This window comes from Oncorhynchus mykiss, chromosome 16 (assembly GCF_013265735.2).
Source record: "Oncorhynchus mykiss isolate Arlee chromosome 16, USDA_OmykA_1.1, whole genome shotgun sequence".
NCBI classification, from domain to species: Eukaryota; Metazoa; Chordata; class Actinopteri; order Salmoniformes; family Salmonidae; genus Oncorhynchus; species Oncorhynchus mykiss.
This window is the reverse complement of record NC_048580.1, coordinates 23,217,413-23,239,985: the sequence shown is the minus strand read 5'-3', so window position 1 is coordinate 23,239,985 and position 22,573 is coordinate 23,217,413. Positions and strand designations below refer to the sequence as shown.

Below are 22,573 nucleotides of genomic sequence, written 5' to 3'. Positions count from 1 at the left end.
TGGTAGTTACAGTAGGTTAGTTAGCTATCTTTTATTGGTAGTTACAGTAGGTTAGTTAGCTATCTTTTATTGGTAGTTACAGTAGGTTAGTTAGTTAGCTTTTATTGGTAGTTACAGTAGGTTAGTTAAGTAGTTAGCTTTTATTGGTAGTTAGTGGTCAGGGTTGTAAGCTCTCTCATTTGAATGATTTACATGGTAAAGGCCCAATGCAGTCAAAAACGTTTTTCCGGTGTTTTGTATCATATTGTACAACAGCTGATGAAACTAAAGACTGTAAAAGTGTGATTAAATATGATCATTGTTATTTCCTGGTTGAAAATACAATCTAGACAGGACCTTCTAATCGGCAGGTTTACATGGGCGGGAGTTTCGGCTTCCCTGGTGACATCACCAGGCAGTAAATTAGTTAATAGACCAATAACTGATAGTTTTCAGTTTTCTCTTCCCACTTAGACCACTCTGTCAGTCCTAGCATAATTGTTGTTTGAGAAGTAGTTTTTTGCTAAAAAAGCTATTTCTGTACATTTTATTGGAAACTGTTAAAGTAAGGTTCATTGTTACCCAGAAATTATTTGATATTGATATAAAAATGGCTGCATTGGGCCTTTTTAAATCCTATTTGTGTGGGAAGAATACACCTTAAATGTATGATTATGTATAATTATTAAGGTCATACCTGTATAAATATGATTAATTTAGTCTAAAATGTAACAGATAGCCCAATAGCTAGCTGTAATTTAGACACAACATTAAATATCGCATTTAACAATACATTATTCTACAGTTTAGTTTATATTACTGACTGAAACCCAGTTTGACCTCTCTGTCTTGCCGTACCAGGTAAGGATATACCAGGCTCGGCCGTGCTGGTCTTCGACATCCATGTCATTGACTTCCACAACCCCAAGGACTCTGTGGAGGTTCATGTGACTCACAAGCCTGAGGTGTGTAACCTGACCAGCGATGTGGACGATCTAATCCACTACCACTACAACTGTTCTCTGCTGGACGGCACACGGCTCTTCTCCTCGTGAGTACATTGACCAGGGTCGTGTTCATTAGGCACCAAACGGAAGAAAACGGATTGAAATCCTCATGTGGATCCTTTTGTATTGACGGTTTAAGTCATTTGTTGTGTACTTCATTTTAATGATATCTTATTTCTAAAACGGCCGTCGTTGGAAAGGAAATACAGATGGAAGACTATGCAGTTGACAGACATGCTCCATATGTTGTTTTTACGTTCCCTTACCTGTGTTTATGTCCCTTGTGCTCAGGAGTGACTATGACAACCTGCAGGACACGGTGCTGGGGGCGGACAAAGTGATTGACGGTCTGGACGAGGGTCTGAGGGGCATGTGTGTGGGTGAGAGGAGGACTGTCATCATCCCCCCCCACCTGGGCCACGGAGAGAAAGGGGGTGAGAAAGACGTTCATCATGGGCCATCAGGGGAGGACAGGGCCACAATAAAACACAAACAATACGCTCCTTCAACTAAGAATGCACCAGCTGGAGCACAAACACATACAGTTGAAGTCAGAAGTTTACATACACCTTAGCCAAATACATTTAAACTCAGTTTTTCACAATTCCTGACATTTAACCCTAGTAAAAATTCCCTGTCTTAGGTCAGTTAGGATCACCAATTTATTTTAAGAATGTGAAATGTCAGAATAATAGTTGAGGATTTATTTCAGCTTTTATTTATTTCATCACATTCCCAGTGGGTCAGAAGTTTACATACACTCAATTAGTATTTGGTAGCATTGTTTAACTTGGGTCAAACGTTTCGGGTAGCCTTCCACAAGCTTCCCACAATAGGTTGGGTGAATTTTGGCCCATTCCTCCTGACAGAGCTGGTGTAACTGAGTCAGGTTTGTAGGCCTCCTTGCTCGCTCGCACACACTTTTTAAGTTCTGCCCACAAATTTTCTATAGGATTGAGGTCAGGGCTTTGTAATGGCCACTCCATTACCTTGACTTTGTTATCCTTAGGACATTTTGCCACAACTTTGTTAGTATGCTTGGGGTCATTGTCCGTTTGGAAGACCCATTTGCGACCAAGCTTTATCTTCCTGACGGATGTCTTGAGATGTTGCTTCAATATATCCACATCATTTTCCTAACTCATGATGCCATCTATTTTGTGAAGTGCACCAGTCCCTGCTGCAGCAAAGCACACCCACAACATGATGCTGCCACCCCCGTGCTTCACAGTTAAGATGGTGCTCTTCGGATTGCAAGCCTCCCCCTTTTTCCTCCAAACATAACGATGGTCATTATGGCCAAACAGTTCTATTTTTGTTTCATCAGACCAGAGGATATTTCTTCAATAAGTACGATTTTTGTCCCCATGTACAGTTGCAAACCGTAGACTGGCTTTTTTATGGCGGCTTTGGAGCAGTGGCTTCTTCCTCGCTGAGCGGCCTTTCAGGTTATGTCGATATAGGACTCGTTTTACTGTGGATATAGATACTTTTGTAAATGTTTCCTCCAACATCTTCACAAGGTCCCTTGCTGTTGTTCTGGGATTGATTTGCACTTTTCACACCAAAGTACGTTCATCTCTAGGAGGCAGAACGCGTCTCCTTTCTGAGTGGTATGACGGCTGTGTGGTCCCATGGTGTCTATACTTGCATACTATTGTTTGTACAGATGAACGTGGTACCTTCAGGCGTTTGGAAATTGCTCCCAAAGATGAACCAGACTTATGGAGGTCTACTTTTTTTTTCTGAGGTCTTGGCTGATTTATTTTGATTTTCCCATGAATGTCAAGCAAAGAGGCACTGAGGTTGAAGGTAGGCTTTGAGATATATCCACAGGTACACCTCCAAATGACTCAAAGTATGTTAATTAGCCTATCAGAAGCTTCTAAAGCCCTGATATAATTTTCTGGAATTTTCCAAGCTGTTTAAAGGCACAGTCATTTTAGTGTATGAAAATTTCTGACCCACTGGAAGTCTGATACAGTGAATTATAAGGGAAATAATCTGTCTGTAAACAATTGTTGGAAAAATTACTTGTCTCATGCACAAAGTAGATGTCCTAACCGACTTGCCAAAACTATAATTTGTTAACAAGAAATTTGTGGAGTGGTTGAAAAACGAGTTTTAATGACTAAGTGTATGTAAAAAAAAAAATATTTAAAAAAATTATATTATTTTTGTCTCTGCATGGTTCGGGAAGGGCACGTAAGTAAGCATTTCATTATTAGTCTACACCTGGGTTCCATGTGTTTGATACCGTTCCATTTCAAAGTGACACCATGTTCACTCATGTCTGCACTAGTGAGACACTCATGCATAAAGGCATTTCAGGTGCAGGTCATCATTTACTGTAGCCCCACTTATTTATGTATTCATAAAGCCTCTAACAGCTGCATTGACATTAGAGAACCGACAGATGTTATGTTTTATGTAGCTGTTATAAAGGCTTTAAGAATGCATACGTAAAGGAGGGCTCCAATAAAGTATTACGCAGGTACACATACCGGTGTTGCTCTTTCACACTCACTCACTGCCTCTCCTCCTCTCCTCCCAGCCACTGGTGTGCCAGGCAGTGCAGTGCTTCACTTTGAGCTGGAGCTGATGGACCTGCAGAAGGGCGTGCCGGAGGGCTACCTGTTTGTGTGGGTGGAGGACGCCCCGCTGGAGCTCTTCCAGGCCATGGACATAAACCAGAACGGAGAGGTGCCCATAGAGGAGGTATGCCATCTACCGCACAGCTGGAATAGACTAGTAGAAAATAGGTGGATCAGACCATCAATAATATTGATGGGAGTTATAAAGTACTGTCTACTCCATTTAAGTGCAATATATTTTTTCAGTCCCAATTCAATGACATTTGTTTTATAGCTCTTGATAACTGCATACTCTGGACCGCTGGTTTAGTGCCCACCTGCACGGTGTCACACTAGTCCCAAGTGGTTGCATTAATTAGGAGTTGACTGTACACAAAAACCCACCCTTTTGAGGATTACCATATTTGATTGGGATCTCATATGCTATTTAGCTACCTAATTAGCCAAACCAAAGGGCTTCTGCAGACATGTTCATGTAAAACAACGGTCAAGCTGTCATTTGTCATGACTCACACTAAACATGGCTGCTACTCCTCTACACAACGCTCTCGTTTCTCTCTTTCGCTTCATCCAGTTTGGAGAGTTCATCATGCTGCAGGTGGCGGAGGGCAAAGGTCGTATGAAGCCGGGGGTGGACCCTGAAGAGATCATTGCTGACATGTTCAGGAACCAGGACCGCAACAAGGATGGGGTCATCGTCGCCGAGGAGCTCAAATTGAAGGTGGAGGAGGACAAAGAGAGGATGCACGAGGAGTTGTGATGAGGAGAGTGCACACGTTGGTCGTGTTCAAGGACATACATTTTGTGCAGCAATTGGTCACCGACTGAGCAAACTGACTGATCTACAAATAATAATGAGTAATTATTTAGGATACAAAGGGATTTGTAGATCAGTCAGTCTGCATCTAACGCACGCACACACACTAGTTCCAGTTCTCCGCCTTCGCCCCGAAGTGTGCACTCGTTCACTCCACCTCGTGGATTTATAATATAAAGCATTGGATTGGAGTGAACAAGTGCACAGTTCGGTGACAAGGGTAGATCTACTCGAATATTCGAGAATCGGACCACAGCCTCTCTCTCTCAGGGATGGACCACACACACACCTTAAAATATTCCAAGAGAGACCCTTTTTTAATACAGTGATCCCTTAACAGGTGTCATACATTTTAGATGGTGGGTAAAGAGTCTTACAAGAATAATATTTGTGTTGCATGATTTGGTCATGTTTGATAAAGGGATGTGAAGAGAAGAAAGAAATGAATTACGCGTTGACAAATCAACCTACCAAACCAGCACCTAATGTTCCTGATCTGATGTTTACACCAATAAAACCATTTGTAGAAAAATAAACATCTCTTTTTTTTTGCAGGATGTGATTGTCAGAGACTAATCAAATGTTACAAACTACATGCAGGGATACCTTTGAAAATGCCCCCTAGGTGGCAGTATTGTAAAGTATTTAAAACATAGATTAAAAAAACAGAAAACCACAAAATAACACATCTTGTTTTGTTCACAACTGTCTTCACCCTTCGTTAGGTCAAAAGACAAGTGTTCAATGACATTCATTTGAAATGTGAATAATAGTTAAAGCACTATTGTTTTAGGATGCCGGGAAATCTCAGCTTATATAGACATCCAGTTTGAAAGTATCTGCTTACAAGGAAACCAATACCTCTGTAAAAAATGTGCAAAATAGTGGTTAAAGGGACATTTCTCCCAAATGTCATAAATTGCATGACCATATTACATTTAGGTGAACTATCCCTTTAATTGTCAAGGAAAGCTTTTCTAGCAGCATAAGCATTTGCCACTGACAATGTTCTACTGAACTCCCACAGAGTGACTCGTGAGGTAACCATTTCATCTGTTACAGTACTTGTTCAACCAAATAAATACATTTATATACTACATTTGGTCAAATGTGCATAGGGCAGCATCCACACCTGATAATCACAAAATAATTGCGCCTCACAAATTAGAGGATGGGTATAGATATACATTTAGATTAAGACTAGTCTCATATACACACACTATCACTGATCAACTCTCTCATGTTAAAATACTTACTGGGCGATACAGTGGATGCTCGTTACACAGCCCTGCGCCTTGGAAAATAAAGTGAATAACATTCTCCCATAACAGCGTGGAGACGGCATTCACCTTTAAAAGGCGCATAGCCAACAAAGCGCGATCAGAATACTGGCCTTTAACTTAGTTACAAAATCAACCACTTCTCCAAATGGAAGGAGCTGCTCGTCCTTAGAGTAGAGACACCATAGAAACATACAGTAAATCAGTACAAACATTAGGTTAACCGAATCAAGGGGCTTCAGTGGATGGGATTTGCAGCACCAACCCCACACGTGAAACAAGGTGGTTTCATTTAAAATAATGTCACTGAGGTGTTGAATTGGTTTGAAGGTGCCTGAGGATTATTGTGGTGCATGCAGCTTTGTAAAGGTCAACAAAGGGTCAACTTCCTCTCTTTGTGATGTCGTCCATCGTGGCGGTTGAGTCCTGGCGCCTGTGCAAACGGGAAGTAACCGGACCCTAGGTTAACTTTTGGCCCGTGATTCGTTGCGTCCTCACGGCGGTTCACTTGGCTGGCGCAGTGGTGATGTAGTTGAGGATGGCGTTGGGGACGTCCATGGTTTCATCCTTGACCAGGACGATGTCGTATGAGTTGACGTATGACTCTTTCCTCTCCTCCACCTGACCAAACGGAACAACAGTCAGTCCATTTTTACATTATAGTCTCATCCAGAGCGACTTACAGGAGCAATTAGGGTTAAGTGCCTTGCTCAAGGGCACAGAGATTTTTTTTCACTTAGACGGCTCAGGAATTCGAACCGGCTACCTGATGCCCTAGTATCCAGCTAACACAATGCTTCAACACCTTACATACACTATTAGGAATACAGGTGAGCAGCACTAACAGATTGAAGGAATATTTCATGAAGTTTAGTACAGTGTACTTCTGGGAAATGTACAACATTTATCAGAAGTCAACGGTATGTCCTTTCAAAGTTCCTATACAAAACGGACTTCCTTTAAATCCTCACCACTTCCAGGTTTGCAAAAGGCAACACAAAGACAAATACAACACCCACCTGGTCATTGAGGAAGCCTATGGTGAGGGCGTGCTGAGTGTGGGCCACCCCATCGGCCATGGTGAGGTCTCCCAGAGAGTCCCCTAGCAGTAGCACGTTGGGCCGCTCTTTGAGCTCCCTGAAGTGGGCCGCGTGGAGCAGAGCGCCCTCTCTCTTGTTGAACGTGTGGATCAACTGGCCTTTGAACGCCCGCAGTACACCCTGCAGGAAGACATGGGTCACACTAGTGGTCAACGGATTGCTGAGCTTGGGGGGAAAAAACATGAGACATTTTGTGAATTTGGGCATAACGTGTCCTTGCATTGATTAAAGGCCAAAAATGCTATAAATTGGTTGAAGTGATTAGGTAAACAAAACCAAAGTGTGGATTGCTGTATCTCCCTGTCCATAGACTGCTTTTAGGACATATGTAATTTTGTAATGTGTGTGAACTATCACTTTAGCAGTTCCATAGGCATTAGGCCAGCGTTTCCCAAACTCGGTCCTGGGGACCCCAAGGTGTGCACATTTTGTTTTTTGCCCTTGCACTACACAGCTTTCTCAAATAAAAAAGCTTGATGAGTTTGTTATTTGAATCAGCTCTGTAGTGCGAGGGCAAAATCCAAAACTTGCCCACCCGTGGGAAGTTTGGGAAACGCTGCATTAGGCACACATCATACTACACATAATTAGACTCGATGCTAGACTGGTTTCAAAAGAAACGTACGCTCTGGTCAAAGTCCATGTAGTTGGAGATGACGTGGACGTTGGGGTGGAAGACGTGGTTCTGCCTGATCACTTCCTCCAGGATGTCCCCCAAGCCAGCCGAGAAGATCAACAGAGGAACCTGCTGCTCCTGCAGCCGGTCGAAGAACACCTTGTAGCCCTCCCTACAGAGACAGGGAAATATCATCATTGCTAATTCTCCTCTTCTTCAGTATCCCATTTTCCTGCCTTATTTACCCCCCACCACTGATGTAACCGATAAGGATAAAGACAATCCGTTTCCACTAGCATTTCTAGTAGCACTAAAAATGCTAACACGAAGATGTTGGATCCAGCTAAATAACCAGCTAATTGACTTAAAACAATCCACACCTCCCCTAGGTAAATGGAATATAAGGTTAACGAGCCACTGAACACGCCGATTTGCATGTGCTTTCCTGTTGCTCATTAGAAAAACTAGATTTCAGTCTTGTAGGTGTGTTTGGATACTGATATTCGTCCCCCGTGAGACACTGCAGCCTATTTCACTTCCTCAAAATCCCCAGAACGAATCTGAGAAATCTGTCATTCGTTTATACATTTTTAACGCGGATGTTTTAGTTGCACTATTTTACAACTAAATAAAGTTGTTTGTTTGGTGCAGTATTTCTCAAGTTTATAAAAAATGTGTGATGTGTTGTCTTATGTAAACAAAGTCGAAACTGCTGGGCAGGTCTGTCTCTGTATCGGATAGAGAGCAATCGCCACCGCTGTTCACCCCATGTTAGTGGGCAACTGGATGTTGTCAAATCAAAACCCCAACCTTCGTTAACCCATTGTGACGGCCGACTGTTCCAATATCCGTTTCAGACAAGATTGACTGTATGACCAAAATGATCCTATTTACACTTTGTAGTCAATTCTGACACTAGAAAAACTTTGACTTATATAGGCTGTTTTCAAAGGGATTTGTTGCATTTTTTGTTCAAGAGCACATAAAGAACATGTACCATACATACACAACGTATCCTTGCAAGGGAGCGTAATTACATTCACATGTTAATAAAAGGTACATTTTGGCTATATAGAGCAAATATTTCAAGTGTCTGAATAAGAATTCAATTTGGATTAAGCCACAGAAAGACACCAGAAACGACAGAATAAGACCAGTACGATATGTCAGGAACTCTGACCAGACACATTCATACCTATGCTGTCTCTGTTCCAAGATTGATGGAATTCTCTCCATGTCAGCAAGTACCCCGCATAGACCTAACCACATATCTTTTGAGGGTGTAAGTTCATTTTTTTCACACATTTCCTTGCTGCTGCTAAAAGAGAATCTATCAATTGAACTGGAGAGGACTGGAGTGTATCCACAGGAACAATACCTAGGAGGAGATGATATGGGTCTGGTTGAATAATAATAGCTGTGATGTCCTGTATGACGTGGAGAATTTCAGACCAAAAATACTTGATTTTCAGACATTGCCAAAATATATGTGATCAAGTACCTATTTGTCCACACTGTTTCAAAAACAATCATTTTTTTCATTGTATTAAGTTTATCAGGGCTCAAAAAAACGATCTAGTACTTGGAATTGAAACTCCGTTGTTCGGTTACATGTGGCTTTATATAGCGTTTTCCATATTCCCCCAACTCTCCTCTGATATCTGCACCTGTATTTCCACCTGCCACGAGTTCCTAAAATAATCTAAAGATAATATAAGCATGTTAAGGATCTTGTGATAATCATTTGAAACGGTTCCAATGTTTTCCCCTTGATAAAGTAATTCAAATCATCTCGTCAATAGGAGTAATCAGCTCAGTAATTGTTTGTAACAATGAATTGCCTTACTTGAAGGTACCTATAAAAATTTTGGGGGGGATATAATGAATTCCTCCTGGATTTCCTGAAATTATTTCAAAACTGAGCCTTTGAATAGTTGAGACTCTACAAAGCCCTCTTCCCATTCCCTAAATCCTTGGGACATAGTAACAGGAAGAAAAGGCTGGGTTGTGGAATATAGGCGAGTGTCTAGACATGTCATTACTCAGTTTATATTGGCGTTGAACCTCCCTCAATGTAAGAGTAATAATTGGGTTTTGTTTCATCCTGTCAATAGAAATAGGGTCTGCTATAAAGAGAAGACATGTCACAATATTGACTCATTTCAAGCCATGACAAATCGTTTTGGTTGTTGAATCCATGATGCTGTGTGATTAAGTTGGGCCGCCCAGTTATATGATTTAAGGTTAGGGAGGCCAAGCCCACCCAATTCTTTGAACTGCTGTCGTTTTTTATAACTAATACGAGCCTTCTTATTTTACCATAAAAATGTGCCTATTGCTGCATTTAGGCGAGTAAAGGTTTTTACAGGAAGCATTGAAAACAGATAAAGCGTTCTTGGTAAGATGTTCATTTTCACTGAAACAACCCGACCTGCTAGAGATACACGGAGGGGCATCCAACGGTCTTGATCTTCAGTGATTTTACTAAATCACACGGGGGTAGCTCAAAGTCTGACGTAATATTAACACAAGTAATGCATGCTTGTCTTTGATACTTGAGGGTGCATCACCGAATGTCACCATAGCAATAGTTTTACCAACGATCATTTTACAGCCTGATGTAGAACTATTATTCACCTATTAATTTGAATATATTTGGAATCGTCGTCTCAGCCTCTTATGTACGGGATGACATTGTCTGCATATAGAGATATCTTGTGTTCATTTGGCCCCACCTGCAAACCATGAATGTTTATGGCACTTCGAATAGCTTCTCCTTGACGATTTGCTCATTGTAGTTTTAGCAGATGATTTTGGACTTGAATATGTCAACTCTATCCATTTTTTTTAAAAAGCGCTCCCCATAACCAAACTTCTTTAACGTTGCTGAAAGAAAGACCCAGTCAACGTGGTGAAATGCCCTTTCTGCATCTCGAGATAGTATAACTGTTTGTTTGAGTTGGGTTTTAGAGTAATTGATCATATTCAGATGTCGTCTTGTATTCGACGTTGAGCAACGTACTTTAATGAACCCGGTTTGATCTGGATTAATGAATTGTGTTACTACCTCCAACTATTTTTGTTAAAATCTTAATAAGGATTTTAGAGTCACAATTTAGTAAATGTACTGGTCTATGGGAACCACAGTCTAGTGGGTCCTTACCTGGCTTCTTTAATAGGGTGACGGTTGCTTTGATTTGTTGCTTTTTAATGGCAGTCGCTCTTTAAACTTCAAAATTGTGAACTATCGCTTTTAATACTGAGCATAGTGTGGGTGTGTTGGGAGTAGAGTGAAGTTGCCCCTTGACGCTGACATTGGGTCAGCATTTTCCCAACTTATGTTTAAGGTTAGGATTGGGGGAGAGGAAGCTGATCCCTGTACCTAGGTGAGACTTCAGCCTGTTACCAACCCTTAGTCAATATTTTGGAAGAAAATGTGTTTAACCAGATACAATGCCATTTCACAGTAAACAAATGAACAACAGATTCTCAGCAAGCTTATAGGGAGGGCATTCAACATGTACAGCACTTACACAAATGACTGATGATTGGCTGAGAGAAATTGATAAAAGGATTGTGGAAGCTGTTTTGTTTGACTTCAGTGCAGCTTTTGACATTATCGATTATAATCTGCTGCTGGAAAAACATGTGTGGTGGATCAACAGTTACCTGTCTAACAGAACTCAGAGGGTGTTCTTTAATGGAAGCCTCTCCAACATGAGTCAGGCATTCCCCAGGGCAGCTGTCTAAAGCCTGTGTGTCTATGTATGCTGATGAGTCCACACTATACACGTCAGATACCACAGAAAGTGAAATCACTGCAACACTTAAGAGCTACAGTCAGTTTCAGAATGGGTGGCAAGACATAAGTTAGTCCTGAATAATAAAAACAAATTAAGTATTGTATTTGGGACAAATCATTCACTAAACCTCAACTACATCTTGTAATAAATCATGTGGAAATTGAGCAAGTTGAGGAGACTAAACTGCTTGGTGTAACCCTGGATTGTAAACGGTCATGGTCAAAACACATTGATGCAACAGTAGCTAAGATGGAGTGAGGTATGTCCATAATAAAGCAATACTCTGCCTTCTTAACAACGCTATCAACATGGCAGGTCCTACAGACCCTAGTTTTGTCGCACCTGGAATACTGTCCAGTCGTATGATCTTGTGCCACAAAGAGGGATTCAGGAAAAGTATACTGACCAAAAATATAAACTCAACAATCAACAACGAGTTACAGTTCATGTAAGGAAATCTGTCAATTGTAATAAATAAAGTCCTGATTCTATAGATTTCACATGACTGGGCATAGGCCCACCCACTGGGGACCCAGGCAATCAGAATGAGTTTTTCTTTATTACAGACATAAATACTCCTCAGCAACCCTCCCTCCCCCGACAATCCCGCAGGGGAAGAATGTGGAGGTTGGCGTGGTTGCATGTGGTCTGCAGTTGAGGCCGGTTGGACGTACTGCCAAATTCTCTAAAACGACTTTGGAGGTGGCTTATGGTAGAGAAATTAATGTTAAATTATCTGCCAACAGCTCTGCTAACTGCACGCTTCCTCAAAACTTGAGACATCTGTGGCATTGTGTTGTGTGACAAAACTGCATATTTTAGAGTGGCCTTTTATTGTCTCCAGTACAAGGTTCACCTGTGTAATTTTATTTTACTAGGCAAGTCAGTTAAGAACAAATTCTTATTTTCAATGATGGCCTAGGAACAGTGGGTTAACTGCCTGTTCAAGGGCAGGGGCAGAACGACAGATTTGTACCTTGTCAGCTAGGGGATTTGAACTTGCAACCTTCCGGTTACTAGTCCAACGTTCTAACCACTAGGCTACCCTGCCGCCATTTAATCAGTTTCTTGATATGCCACACCTGTCAAGTGGATGGATTATTTTGGCAAAGGAGAAATGCTCACTAACAGGGATTTAAACAAATTTGTGCACAAAATTTGAGAGAAATAAGCTTTTTGTGTGTATGGAACATTTCTGGGATCTTTTATTTCAGGTCATGAAACACAGGACCAGCACTTTACGTTTATATTTTTGTTCAGTGTACAATTGTTCCAGGACAGGGCAGCACGGCTGGCCCTTAAATGTACACAGAGATCTAACATGAATAATATGCATGTCAATCTCTTCTGGCTCAAAGTACTGGAGAGAATGACTTCATCACTGCTTGTATTTTGTGAGCGGTATTGACATGCTGAATGCACCGAGCTGTCTGTTTAAATTACTACCACACAGCTCGGACAACCATTTATACCCCACAAGACATGGCACCAGTGGTCTTGTCAAAGTCCCCAGGTCCAGAACAGACTACAGCAGGAGCACAGTACTACATAGAACCCTATTCCACATCAAGTAACTTATGCAAGCAGTAAAATTAGATACCATTTTTATTTTATTTTTTAAGGTTAAAAATACACCTTATGGAACAGCGGGGACTGTGGAGACACACACACACACATATCATAACATGCGCACTATACACACGTGCACATGGATTTTGTGTTGTAAATATGTGGTAGTAGAGTAGTGGCCTGAGGGGACACATTTCATGTGTTGTGAAATCTGTTGTAATGTTTATTAAATTGTATAACTGCCTTGGCAGCAGCTAATGGGGACTCATAAATACTTCACCCTGGAGTGTTCAGAGTCCTACAGTGATCTGACCTGAGCATGGCACTGGACTGCTTCACTGCCTGAGCCAGCAGGTCCCTCCTGATCTTCTGTTGGATCAGCAGCTCATGGACACTGGTCCACCTGCAATGAAAAACTCAGGATGCTGAGTTAGTGTTCCACTTAAATGACCACTTAGAGACCTAAAATACATATGAAAAATGGAAATTAGATTCAACTGTACGGTAGACACTTTTTGGCATGAAACCAGAAAGAGAGGCTGAATATGTTTAGGTGTAGTGTGAGGTGGATACTGCCAGTCTGCCAGCCACTAACCACTCCACCATGTGAGGAAGCTTCTCCTCAACGGTGCGAGTTGCGTCGATCTCAATGGGGTAGTAGGTATTCAACAACTCCCTAATCTACATGGAAGGGAAAAGCGTGCGAGAGACACACAACAAAATATCTCAATAGAGAATTGACTTTTTCCTACTGTCTCATCAGAGGAACACAGTACATTAACTTTCTCTGAGTCCTCTCCTGGTTTTGTGATTGTACTCACCATTTTCTTACAGGTGTCATTGATGAGCAAGTCGTTATCCAGTATATCTTAAACAGCGGGAAAGAAAATGGTAAGGGACAATATCTAATTGCACTTCAAAATAACTACTTTTGTAATCACTTGTTATAATGGGATCCAGGGTAGTGTTCATTATGGCACGCAACAGAAAACGTTTTGTAAGGGAAAATGAGTTTCTTATTGGACAAATCTAGGACCCTCGGTTTTCTTCCCTTGGTGCCTAATGAACATGACCCAAGTCTTGGTGATGGGGACCTGTGTACTCACTGTGAGTGGTGGGGCACCTCTTCCCGTTGTGGGCAAATCTGCTGAGGGTCATGTCAAAGTCCGAGATCACCTGTTGATACCAGGCATTGCTAAGAAGGGAGTCCTTTCCACTCATACACATTCACTGAATTATTATTATACATCAGCTTTAATATTGCAGGGTGGATTGTGGGTTCTATCAATTGAATTGTTTGCATAACTTATAATCCCCCTTGTTTTTTATTTATTTATTTATTTATACCCCCACAACCCTTCCTCCCCTGATGGGAGTAAACTAACGGACAACAATACTTCTACTGCTACTTACAGCTATTTTCACATGTAAAGTACAGGTAATCATGCATATATTCTGAACTTTTTCTGCAAGTGCTGGATTTTCACCCACAGCAGCCAATCCACTATTCATTGTGATCTTAACTCCAACCTTCCGATGTCCAGATTAACCCAGCTTTCCCAGTATAACGCCATTTTGCTATTTCCTTTTGCAATACATCCCTCCATTTTACTTTGATGTCTTTCGAGGGTCCTGAACCTCCCTATTTGTAACATTTCTACCGATGTTGCCCTAAAAATATATACTTTACCCAAGAGTATAATGATATTTCCCATTGACTGATCGTAGTTTTTCAGATTCCCTATCAATACAAACTGCAGGTCCATCAAAACTCTATTATGACATAACAACCATTCCTGGACCTAACTCCTTAAGCGAGCCACCAAAGGACAGTACCAGAGAAAATGCTCTATTGATTATGTTTCCTTGTGGCAGAGTCTGCACTACGCTGACTGTTAAAATGCCCCATATATTGAGCATTGTGTTTGTAGCAAGTATTTCACATAACAGCTTAAATTGAAACTGATTGATTGATGTGTCAATTGTTGTTTAATATATCAGTTCAGAAATCCGATGCCATGGTATTGGGACATCAAAGACCTGTTCCTAACTGACTTGAACGTTATACGGTATTGCTGTCAATGACTTTAAGTGGAACTGGTACATTTGATTTATAGTCATTTTAAGCCATTTATGATTTTTAAGAGGTGGCAGAGGCTAATTATTTAGTTTCTTCTTTAAGTTATGGTCTCTTCCAATTTTGTGTCAGAGCCGCTCTGAGTTGGTTATAATTTTGTATTGAGCATACACCTCCATACACTGTTGTTAGTTGCTTGTGTGACATCATTTTACCACCCTTGTTTAAAATATCCTTCATTAATGGGGCGGCAGGTAGCCTAGTGGTTAGAGAGCTGACAAGGTAAAAATCTGTCGTTCTGCCCCTGAACAAGGCAGTTAACCCACTGTTCCTAGGCCGTCATTGTAAATAACAATTTGTTCTTAACTGACTTGCCTAGTTAAATAAATAAAAAAATATCCTTCTGTACATTTTTTCCCCCAAAACATATTCTGTCAGTACATTGGAGTTTAACCATATAATTTGCTGTAATATTAGATCTGCCATTGTCAATCCACCGTTTTAGTGTAAAAAGGCGTTTCCCTCTCCATAGTTTCAACATTATCTATTTTGCTAAGTTTCCTATCAAAGTTAATGATTGCAAGATCGCACAACTTTTCCGGGATATGTACACCAAGCACGTCGACTTCACCATTTAAATCGGGAGACAACATGGCCATTTAAAGTCTATCTTTTAGAGACCCAATCCATTAACAGTACACTTATCATAGTTGGGTTTTAGACTAGAGAAAGTATCCGGGTCCTCAAGAGAACTTGAATCATCGGCGTACATTGATACTTCTGTCTCTAATCCATACATTTTTACCCCTTAATATTATCATTAGATCTGATTTTTAAAGCCGTTCAATGGCCATAATAAGTAGGTATGGTGACAGAGGGCAACCTTATTTTACGCCTCTTGACAATTCAAAGTTCTCAGAGAATGAATCGTTACTTATTATTTTACATAAAGGATTGTTGTACATGACTTTTACCAATCTTATGAGAGATTCTCCAAAATGTATCAAATCCAGGCACTTAAACAGATTCTAGACGTAGAGAATCAAATGCTCTCTCAAAACCTACTATAAATATTACGCTTGGTTTCCCTGCATTCTAATCATTTTCATTATTTCTAGGAGGTATCTAATGTTGTCTCCCATATATCTTCCTTGTAAGAATTCTATGAGCAATACATTTAGCCAATATTTTTGTGTCGCTACATTTAATGGTGAGGGGCCTCCCTACTTAAAAAAAATAATAATAATTATAGACGGCGTCTTTGTATTGGCCCTCTGGCTCCTGCTTCAGTAGCAGGGAGATCAGTCTCTCTTTTTGTGTATCCGACAATTTGCCATTTATACAGTGCCTTCGGAAAGTATTCAGACCCCTTTACTTTTTCAAATCAAATTTTATTAGTCACATGCGCCGAATACAACAGGTATAGATAGACCTTACAGTGAAATGCTTACTTACGGGCCCCTAACCAACAGTGCAGTTTTAAAAAATACAGATAAGAATAAGACATAAAAGTAACAAGAAATTAAAGAGCGGCAGTAAAAAACAACAATATATACAGGGGGGTGCCGGTACAGAGTCAATGTGCGGGGTTAGTTGAGGTAGTATGTACATGTAGGTAGAGTAAAATTAAAGTGACTGTGCATAGATGACAACAGAGAGTGGTAGTGGTGTGGAGACGGGAGGGTGCAAATAGTCATGGGTAGCCATTTGACTAGATGTTCAGGAGTCTTATGGCTTGGGGGTAGAAGCTGTTTAGAAGCCTCTTGGACCTTATCCACATTTTGTTATGTTAAAGCCTTGATTGATTAAATCATCCCCCCTCCCCCCACTCAATATACACACAATACCCCATAATGACAAACAGTTTTTTTTGTTGCTAATTTATGAATGTGAAATATCACATTTACATAAGTTTTCAGACCCTTTACTCAGTACTTTGTTGAAGCACCTTTGGCAGCAATTACAGCATTGAGTCTTCTTGGGTATAATGCTACAAGCTTGGCACACCTGTATTTGGGGAATGTCTCCCATTCTTCTATGCAAATCCTCTCAAGCTCTGTGAGGTTGGTTGGGTAGTGTTGCTACAGAGCTATTTTCAGGTCTCTCCAAAAATGTTTGATCAGGTTCAAGTCTGAGCTCTGGCTGGGCCACTCAAGGACATTCAGTGACTTGTCCCGAAGCCACTCCTGCGTTGTCTTGGCTGATGTGCTTATGGTTGTTGTCCTGTTAGAAGGTGAACCTTTGGCCAACTCTGAGGTCCTGAGCACTCTGAAGCAGTTTTTAATCAAGGATCTCTCTGTACTGCTCCGTTAATCTTTTCCTCGATCCTGACTAGTCTCCCAGTCCCTGCTGCTGAAAAACATCCCCACAGCACCGTAGGTATGGTGGCAGGTTTCCTCCAAACGTGACACTTGGCATTCAGGCCAAAGAGTTCAATCTTGGTTTCATCGGACCAGAGAATCTTGTTTCTCATCGTCTGAGAGTCTTTAGGTGCCTTTTGGCAAACTCCAAGCGGGCTGTCATGTGTCTTTTACTGAGGAGTGGCTTCCGTCTGGTCACTCTACCATAAAGGCCTATTGGTGGAGTGCTGCAGAGATGGTTGTCCTTCTGGAAGGTTCTCCCATCTCCACAGAGGGACTCTGGAGCTCTGTCAGAGTGGCAATCGGCCTCTTGGTTACCTCCCTGACCAAGGTCCTTCTCTCCCGATTGCTCAGTTTGGCTGGGCAGCGAGCTCTCGGAAGAGTCTTGGTGGTTCCAAACTTCTTCCATTTAAGAATGATGGAGGCCACTGTGTCCTTGGGGACCTTCAATGCTGCAGATTTTTGGTACCCTTCCTCAGATCTGTGCCTCAACACAATCCTGTCTCGGAGCTCTACGGACAATTCCTTCGACCTCATGGTTTGGTTTTTGCTCTGACCTTATTGCAGTGTACAGTATTTAGCCCATCTCCGTGACTGCATCACCGCTTGGTATGGAAACTGCTTGGCATCCGACCGCAAGGCGCTACAGAGGGTAATGCGTATGACCCAGTACATTACTGGGGCCGAGCTCCCTGCTATCCAGGACCTTGATACCAGGCAGTGTCAGAGGAAGGCCCTAAATTGTTAAAGACTCCAAATTGTTATAGACTGCTCTCTCTGCTACGGCATGGCAAGCAGTACCGATGCACCAGATCTGGAACCAACAAGACCCTGAACAGCTTCTAAACACCGACTGCTAAATAGTTCACCGGAATATCTGCATTGACCCTTTTAACAACTCTTTTGACTGATCACATACGCTGCTGTTACTGTTTATCACACTGCTGCTACTCTCTGTTAATCATATATGCAGTCACTTTAACTATACATTCATGTACATACTACCTCAATTAGCCCGACTAACCGGTGCGCCCGCACATTGGCTAACCCGAACTATCTGCATTGTGTCCCGCCACCCACCACCCCCCACCCCCTCTTTTACGCTACTGCTACTCTCTGTTTATCATATATGCAGTCAGTTTAACCATATCTACATGTACATGTACATCTACCTCAATTAGCCCGACTAACCGGTGCCTGTATATAGCCTCGCTACTGTATTTTTTCACTGTCTTTTTACTGTTGTTTTTATTTCTTTACTTATCGATTGTTCACGTAATACCTAGTTTTTACTTATAAATTGCACTGTTGGTTAGGACCTGTAAGTAAGCATTTCACTGTAAGGTCTACCTGTTTTATTCGGCGCATGTGACAAATGAACTTTGATTTGATTTATTATCTCTCCCGTTGCCTAGTCACTTTATCCCTACCTACATATCTACCTCAATTACCTCGTACCCGAGCACATCGACTTGGTACTGGTACCCCGTGTATATAGCCAAGTTATTATTACTCATTGTGTACTTATTCCTTGTTATTATTTTTACTATTTCTTTTTTTCTCTCTGCATTGTTGGGAAGGGCCCGTAAGTAACCATTCCGCTGTTAGTCTACACCTGTCGTATACAAAGCATGTGACAACACTTTTTTTATTTGAACAGTTTTTCCATCCCCGATGCCCAGCTCAAAGACTAGACTTGCTATGTAAATGCGTATACCATTGTAGCTGTTTGCGAGGCGCACCAAAATTGAGCAAGGATGGAAAGACTTGATATGCCAATGTCTAGTCCTGGCTGATGGAGCTCGGATACCCCCCTTTCCCCACAACACACACACGCTGGTCCACCGTGGAGACCATTCTTCCCCGGCACCTCGGTGCAGTCAGACCATTATGATTATGCTGTGCCGTCAGGGCCACAGTATTCTGCCCCCTCTGTTATTGTGTGAGTGCGACCCCTCCCCTATCGTCACGGACGGTACTCAGAAGTGTTTGCTAAATTTCTACTCATACACACAAACACTCTTGTGGGGAGCTATTGCAGTGTGCTTTTTTGGGCTAGGTCTAAGTGACCTTTGACCCTGTATACAGTACTTCTGGCCAGTGGTTACCTGGAGGGCATCTGGCCCGGCTCGTTGCATGGCCTGTATGGTCTCCTCCACTCTGCTGCGGTCCCTCATCAGCACAGAGGCCTTGGCCAGCTCTGGGATCTAGGGAACAAGGAGAATACAGGCGTTGGATACCTGTACCAGTGGGGACCATTCCATGTGGGGGTTGAGGAAGGAAGGGCCAAGGGACAGAGGGGTGGGGGGACTAGAGTCAGTAGATTATACTACAAGGCTCTACACTGCTAATTCATGAATAAAGTAATACATTTACTACAGTACCAAAACATTCCTATGATGAAGCTTAAAACAAATCGTCCGGAAGTAAATCAATCACTGGCCAGAAGTAAATCAACAGGGCAAATCAACACTATTCAATTGGAATGAATGGATTAGTGAAATGTGTTCAGTATGGACAATAAGATGAATGCGGCTCTATAAAATCGCAAACAAATTGTACGAGGCTATTTCTGAATTAAAAAGCCTGTATTTCAACCTCCCGAAATCTCACACATATATCTTTAGTAGAGTCTGAATCCAAAATAATAATACAAATCCCACACGTGCTATTGGTGCTATTAAACTGTAGGGGGCGCAAAAGGACAAATGTAGAAAACAGGGGACAACGCTAACCCACATAGGCCCACTTGATTACACTGTGGTTAGTTTTGAGATACTACTCCCGCCACCACGTCAACACCTTATGTATCATGCATCACTCTGCATGCTGAGCTAATTGCTTTAATTTACTAATCAACTACGAAGCCTGCATTTCTTCAAATGTAGCTGATTTCTTCCAAATGAGTAATACTAGACTACACACAAAGACCTCTTTTTACTACTACAAAGATGCTACACAGCCTAGGTTGACTTAAAGAGCCAAATAGGAGGGTAGGATACAATTCTTCCAAATCCACACAGTTTGCAGTTATTAATTTATTATAGACCCGGTCTCGGCCCGGTTTCCCAAAAGCATCGTAAGGCTAAATTCATAATTTGAACCTTCATAGGAGCATTGTTACATTTCCAAGCTGTTTCCCAAAACCATCGTTATTAACGTTGCACTTGTAATCTAAAACCTGCCTCTGACCACTCGTAGAATAGCTAAATGCGTCTTTCGACACTTTTTTTTGCCCTCCCGTGTCACTTTATACACAGAAGATTCCGCCAAACATAGAATCTCCGTGATCGCCGACAACTTCAGAACAAAGTTGACTACAAATACAAATAATGTCTTTGCAATTGATACAAACAACTATATTATATTATGTATTAAAATTAAAACCGAGATGACTGCAATAAAATAAAGGTAGGCTATAGGCCTATTTCAATCATATTTCATGTTCAATAAATGTAGTTATATTTAGCTACTTGTAGGCTACTGTCTGTAATCTCAATATATTTAATGATGTGTAGCCTAACATGTGCGCAATGATGTGCCAAATCGGTTGATTTAGTGAATTTTTATAGCGTAAGCATTAGAATAAGCCACCTCAATATTTGCAGACGGGGTAATATCTCTCTAGCAGCTGATACGTCGTCAAGTATTGTGAAATAATTCAAATATTAAGGCCTGATTTGAATTGAGGAAGCTGATCCAAGTGCATGACTACCTTTCTTTCGATCCGATCAGTATCGACACATGCTCCAACGACATGCGTTTCCCAAATCACCAAATACAGTGCATTCTAATAGGCTACAAATAGTGTGGAATTCGAACAGTTTAGATGCATTTGTATTTACAAAGGAGAGACTGTCAGACAAAATGCATGAAGTTACTAAATAGCAGAGATGGATTTGGATGAATAAATTGTACTAGGCATGGGTAAAGAGGAGAGCAGTGGACAACAATAGAACAGAAAGCTGTCTGACCTCAGACTTTGTCAGCTGGTGCCAGATTGCTAGGGCAGTCCTTACTGGCAAATATATCCAGGGGATGTGGTATATCTGAGCCAAGAACCAGAGAGAGAGGTATTAGCTAATTAATGGAATTCATGGAACAGGAGACATCGTCACCCAGTCACTGATGTCTCAAGGCAGAGCGGAAAAAAACAATGCTTAAGCTTATCCAATTTATATTAAAAGTGCATTTCCGGCACTTTTCAACCTCATTCATCAGCTCCAGCACCAAACCAGTGTCTACATATGTGAAAACAATGTGTTTCTATGATCTGTGTTTAAAAAGATAAGGTTAAAAAAAATGATTCTCTGTGATAAAGGGTAGGATTAAACTTTTTTTTTTATGATTTTCAAACCTGCAAAGGGTTTCTATCCCAAGGGATGGTATTATCTTGCTCCGCACGTCTCCGCGAATCTGTTTGAAAATCACTGTTTTAAAACTTAACTTTTGTTGTAGACTAACAGTGAAATGCTTACTTTAAAATATATATTTTTTACATTTTAACTTTATATATCTTTATACAAAACGTAGAAATGTACCGTTTTTACATATGTTGACACTGACAATGTTCTAGAGATAATGAAAAAGAGGATTGAAACGTCGTGGAGTTACCGTTTAACAGTCGTTCTACTCAAGATACCCTGAGTAGAATGACTGTACTCTGTGCCCCAATACAAAACAAACATTTGCCAATATGAATTGAGATAATGTAAATTACTTCTGTCAGTAATAACATGACTACAGGCATGTACATAGCTAGCTAGATGTAATAACTAGCTATGTGTGTTCTCTGTAGTTTGAGAACATTTTGAATAATTTCAATATGTTTGCAATAAATTATATTTCCCTCACTTTTTAACACCCTTCCTTGGTAAATATGGCATTATTACGTTGTGTTCATCATTCCAATTCAAAACAATATAGTAAACAACCGTAGCTAACCTAGCAAAGTGTGTGGTTACCTTGCACTGCTATCCAAAATAACGCAAACCAACGAGATGTTTCTCTCGGTAAGCCATTAGAACTCTTGTGTCCCTTGTTTTTTGTTGTGCAATCTTGCCAGCAGTGCATAGGAATAGCCAATGGCAATGCTATCTAGCTACGTTAGATATTTAACAGGCCAAGAGACACTTACCATTTTCAGACGCTGGCTAGCTAACTAGACAAACTGGTGTGCAATGAGCAACAAACATACGTATTTGCAATACATCAGTGAAAGGTTGGTTTGAGTAAATGCTACAACTAATCAGAAAAAATAATACTGTTAGCTAGCTAGCTTGCCAGCTAGATTTCTTGACATGTCAAAATCTTGTTGCACCTGCAGTCCTCCCTCTGAAACAGACTAACGTAAACAGTGGTTCCCATACGT

At 41.1% G+C, this 22,573-nt stretch overlaps 2 protein-coding genes across 4 annotated transcripts in view; one reads left to right on the top strand and one right to left on the bottom strand.

Annotated features, from left to right (window-relative positions):
* Positions 1-4,933, top strand: part of fkbp10b (FKBP prolyl isomerase 10b) — a 12,789-nt gene extending 7,856 nt beyond the window's left edge. The window contains exons 7-10 of the mRNA XM_021565279.2: positions 841-1,030; positions 1,278-1,420; positions 3,541-3,704; positions 4,155-4,933. Of these exons, the coding sequence (XP_021420954.1) occupies positions 841-1,030; positions 1,278-1,420; positions 3,541-3,704; positions 4,155-4,340 (683 nt within the window). The 3' untranslated portion in view covers positions 4,341-4,933. The remainder of the gene's footprint in view (positions 1-840; positions 1,031-1,277; positions 1,421-3,540; positions 3,705-4,154) is intronic.
* On the bottom strand, positions 4,696-22,573 carry LOC110491663 (7-methylguanosine phosphate-specific 5'-nucleotidase). Of its 3 annotated transcripts, none has more exons than XM_021565280.2 (10): positions 22,340-22,572; positions 21,177-21,251; positions 19,311-19,409; positions 13,872-13,941; positions 13,587-13,633; positions 13,361-13,446; positions 13,079-13,168; positions 7,403-7,565; positions 6,697-6,897; positions 4,696-6,298 (listed from the first exon to the last, which is right to left on the bottom strand). In XM_021565280.2, exons 1-10 carry the CDS (start codon positions 22,340-22,342, stop codon positions 6,182-6,184), a joined length of 951 nt encoding a protein of 316 aa, XP_021420955.2. In that variant the 5' UTR covers positions 22,343-22,572; the 3' UTR covers positions 4,696-6,181. The 3 variants fall into 3 exon arrangements, with proteins under 3 accessions (XP_021420955.2, XP_021420958.2, XP_021420956.2); XM_021565283.2 differs by lacking the exon at positions 22,340-22,572 and adding an exon at positions 22,167-22,304; XM_021565281.2 differs by lacking the exon at positions 21,177-21,251 and having other exon boundaries at positions 22,340-22,573.

Coding starts and splice junctions, on each gene's coding strand:
- LOC110491663 (XM_021565280.2), bottom strand. Junction 13,169..13,360: donor CTTCCTCACATGGTGGAGTG/GTTAGTGGCTGG, acceptor TTTTCATTGCAG/GTGGACCAGTGTCCATGAGC. Junction 7,566..13,078: donor CAGTCCAGTGCCATGCTCAG/GTCAGATCACTG, acceptor CTGTCTCTGTAG/GGAGGGCTACAAGGTGTTCT.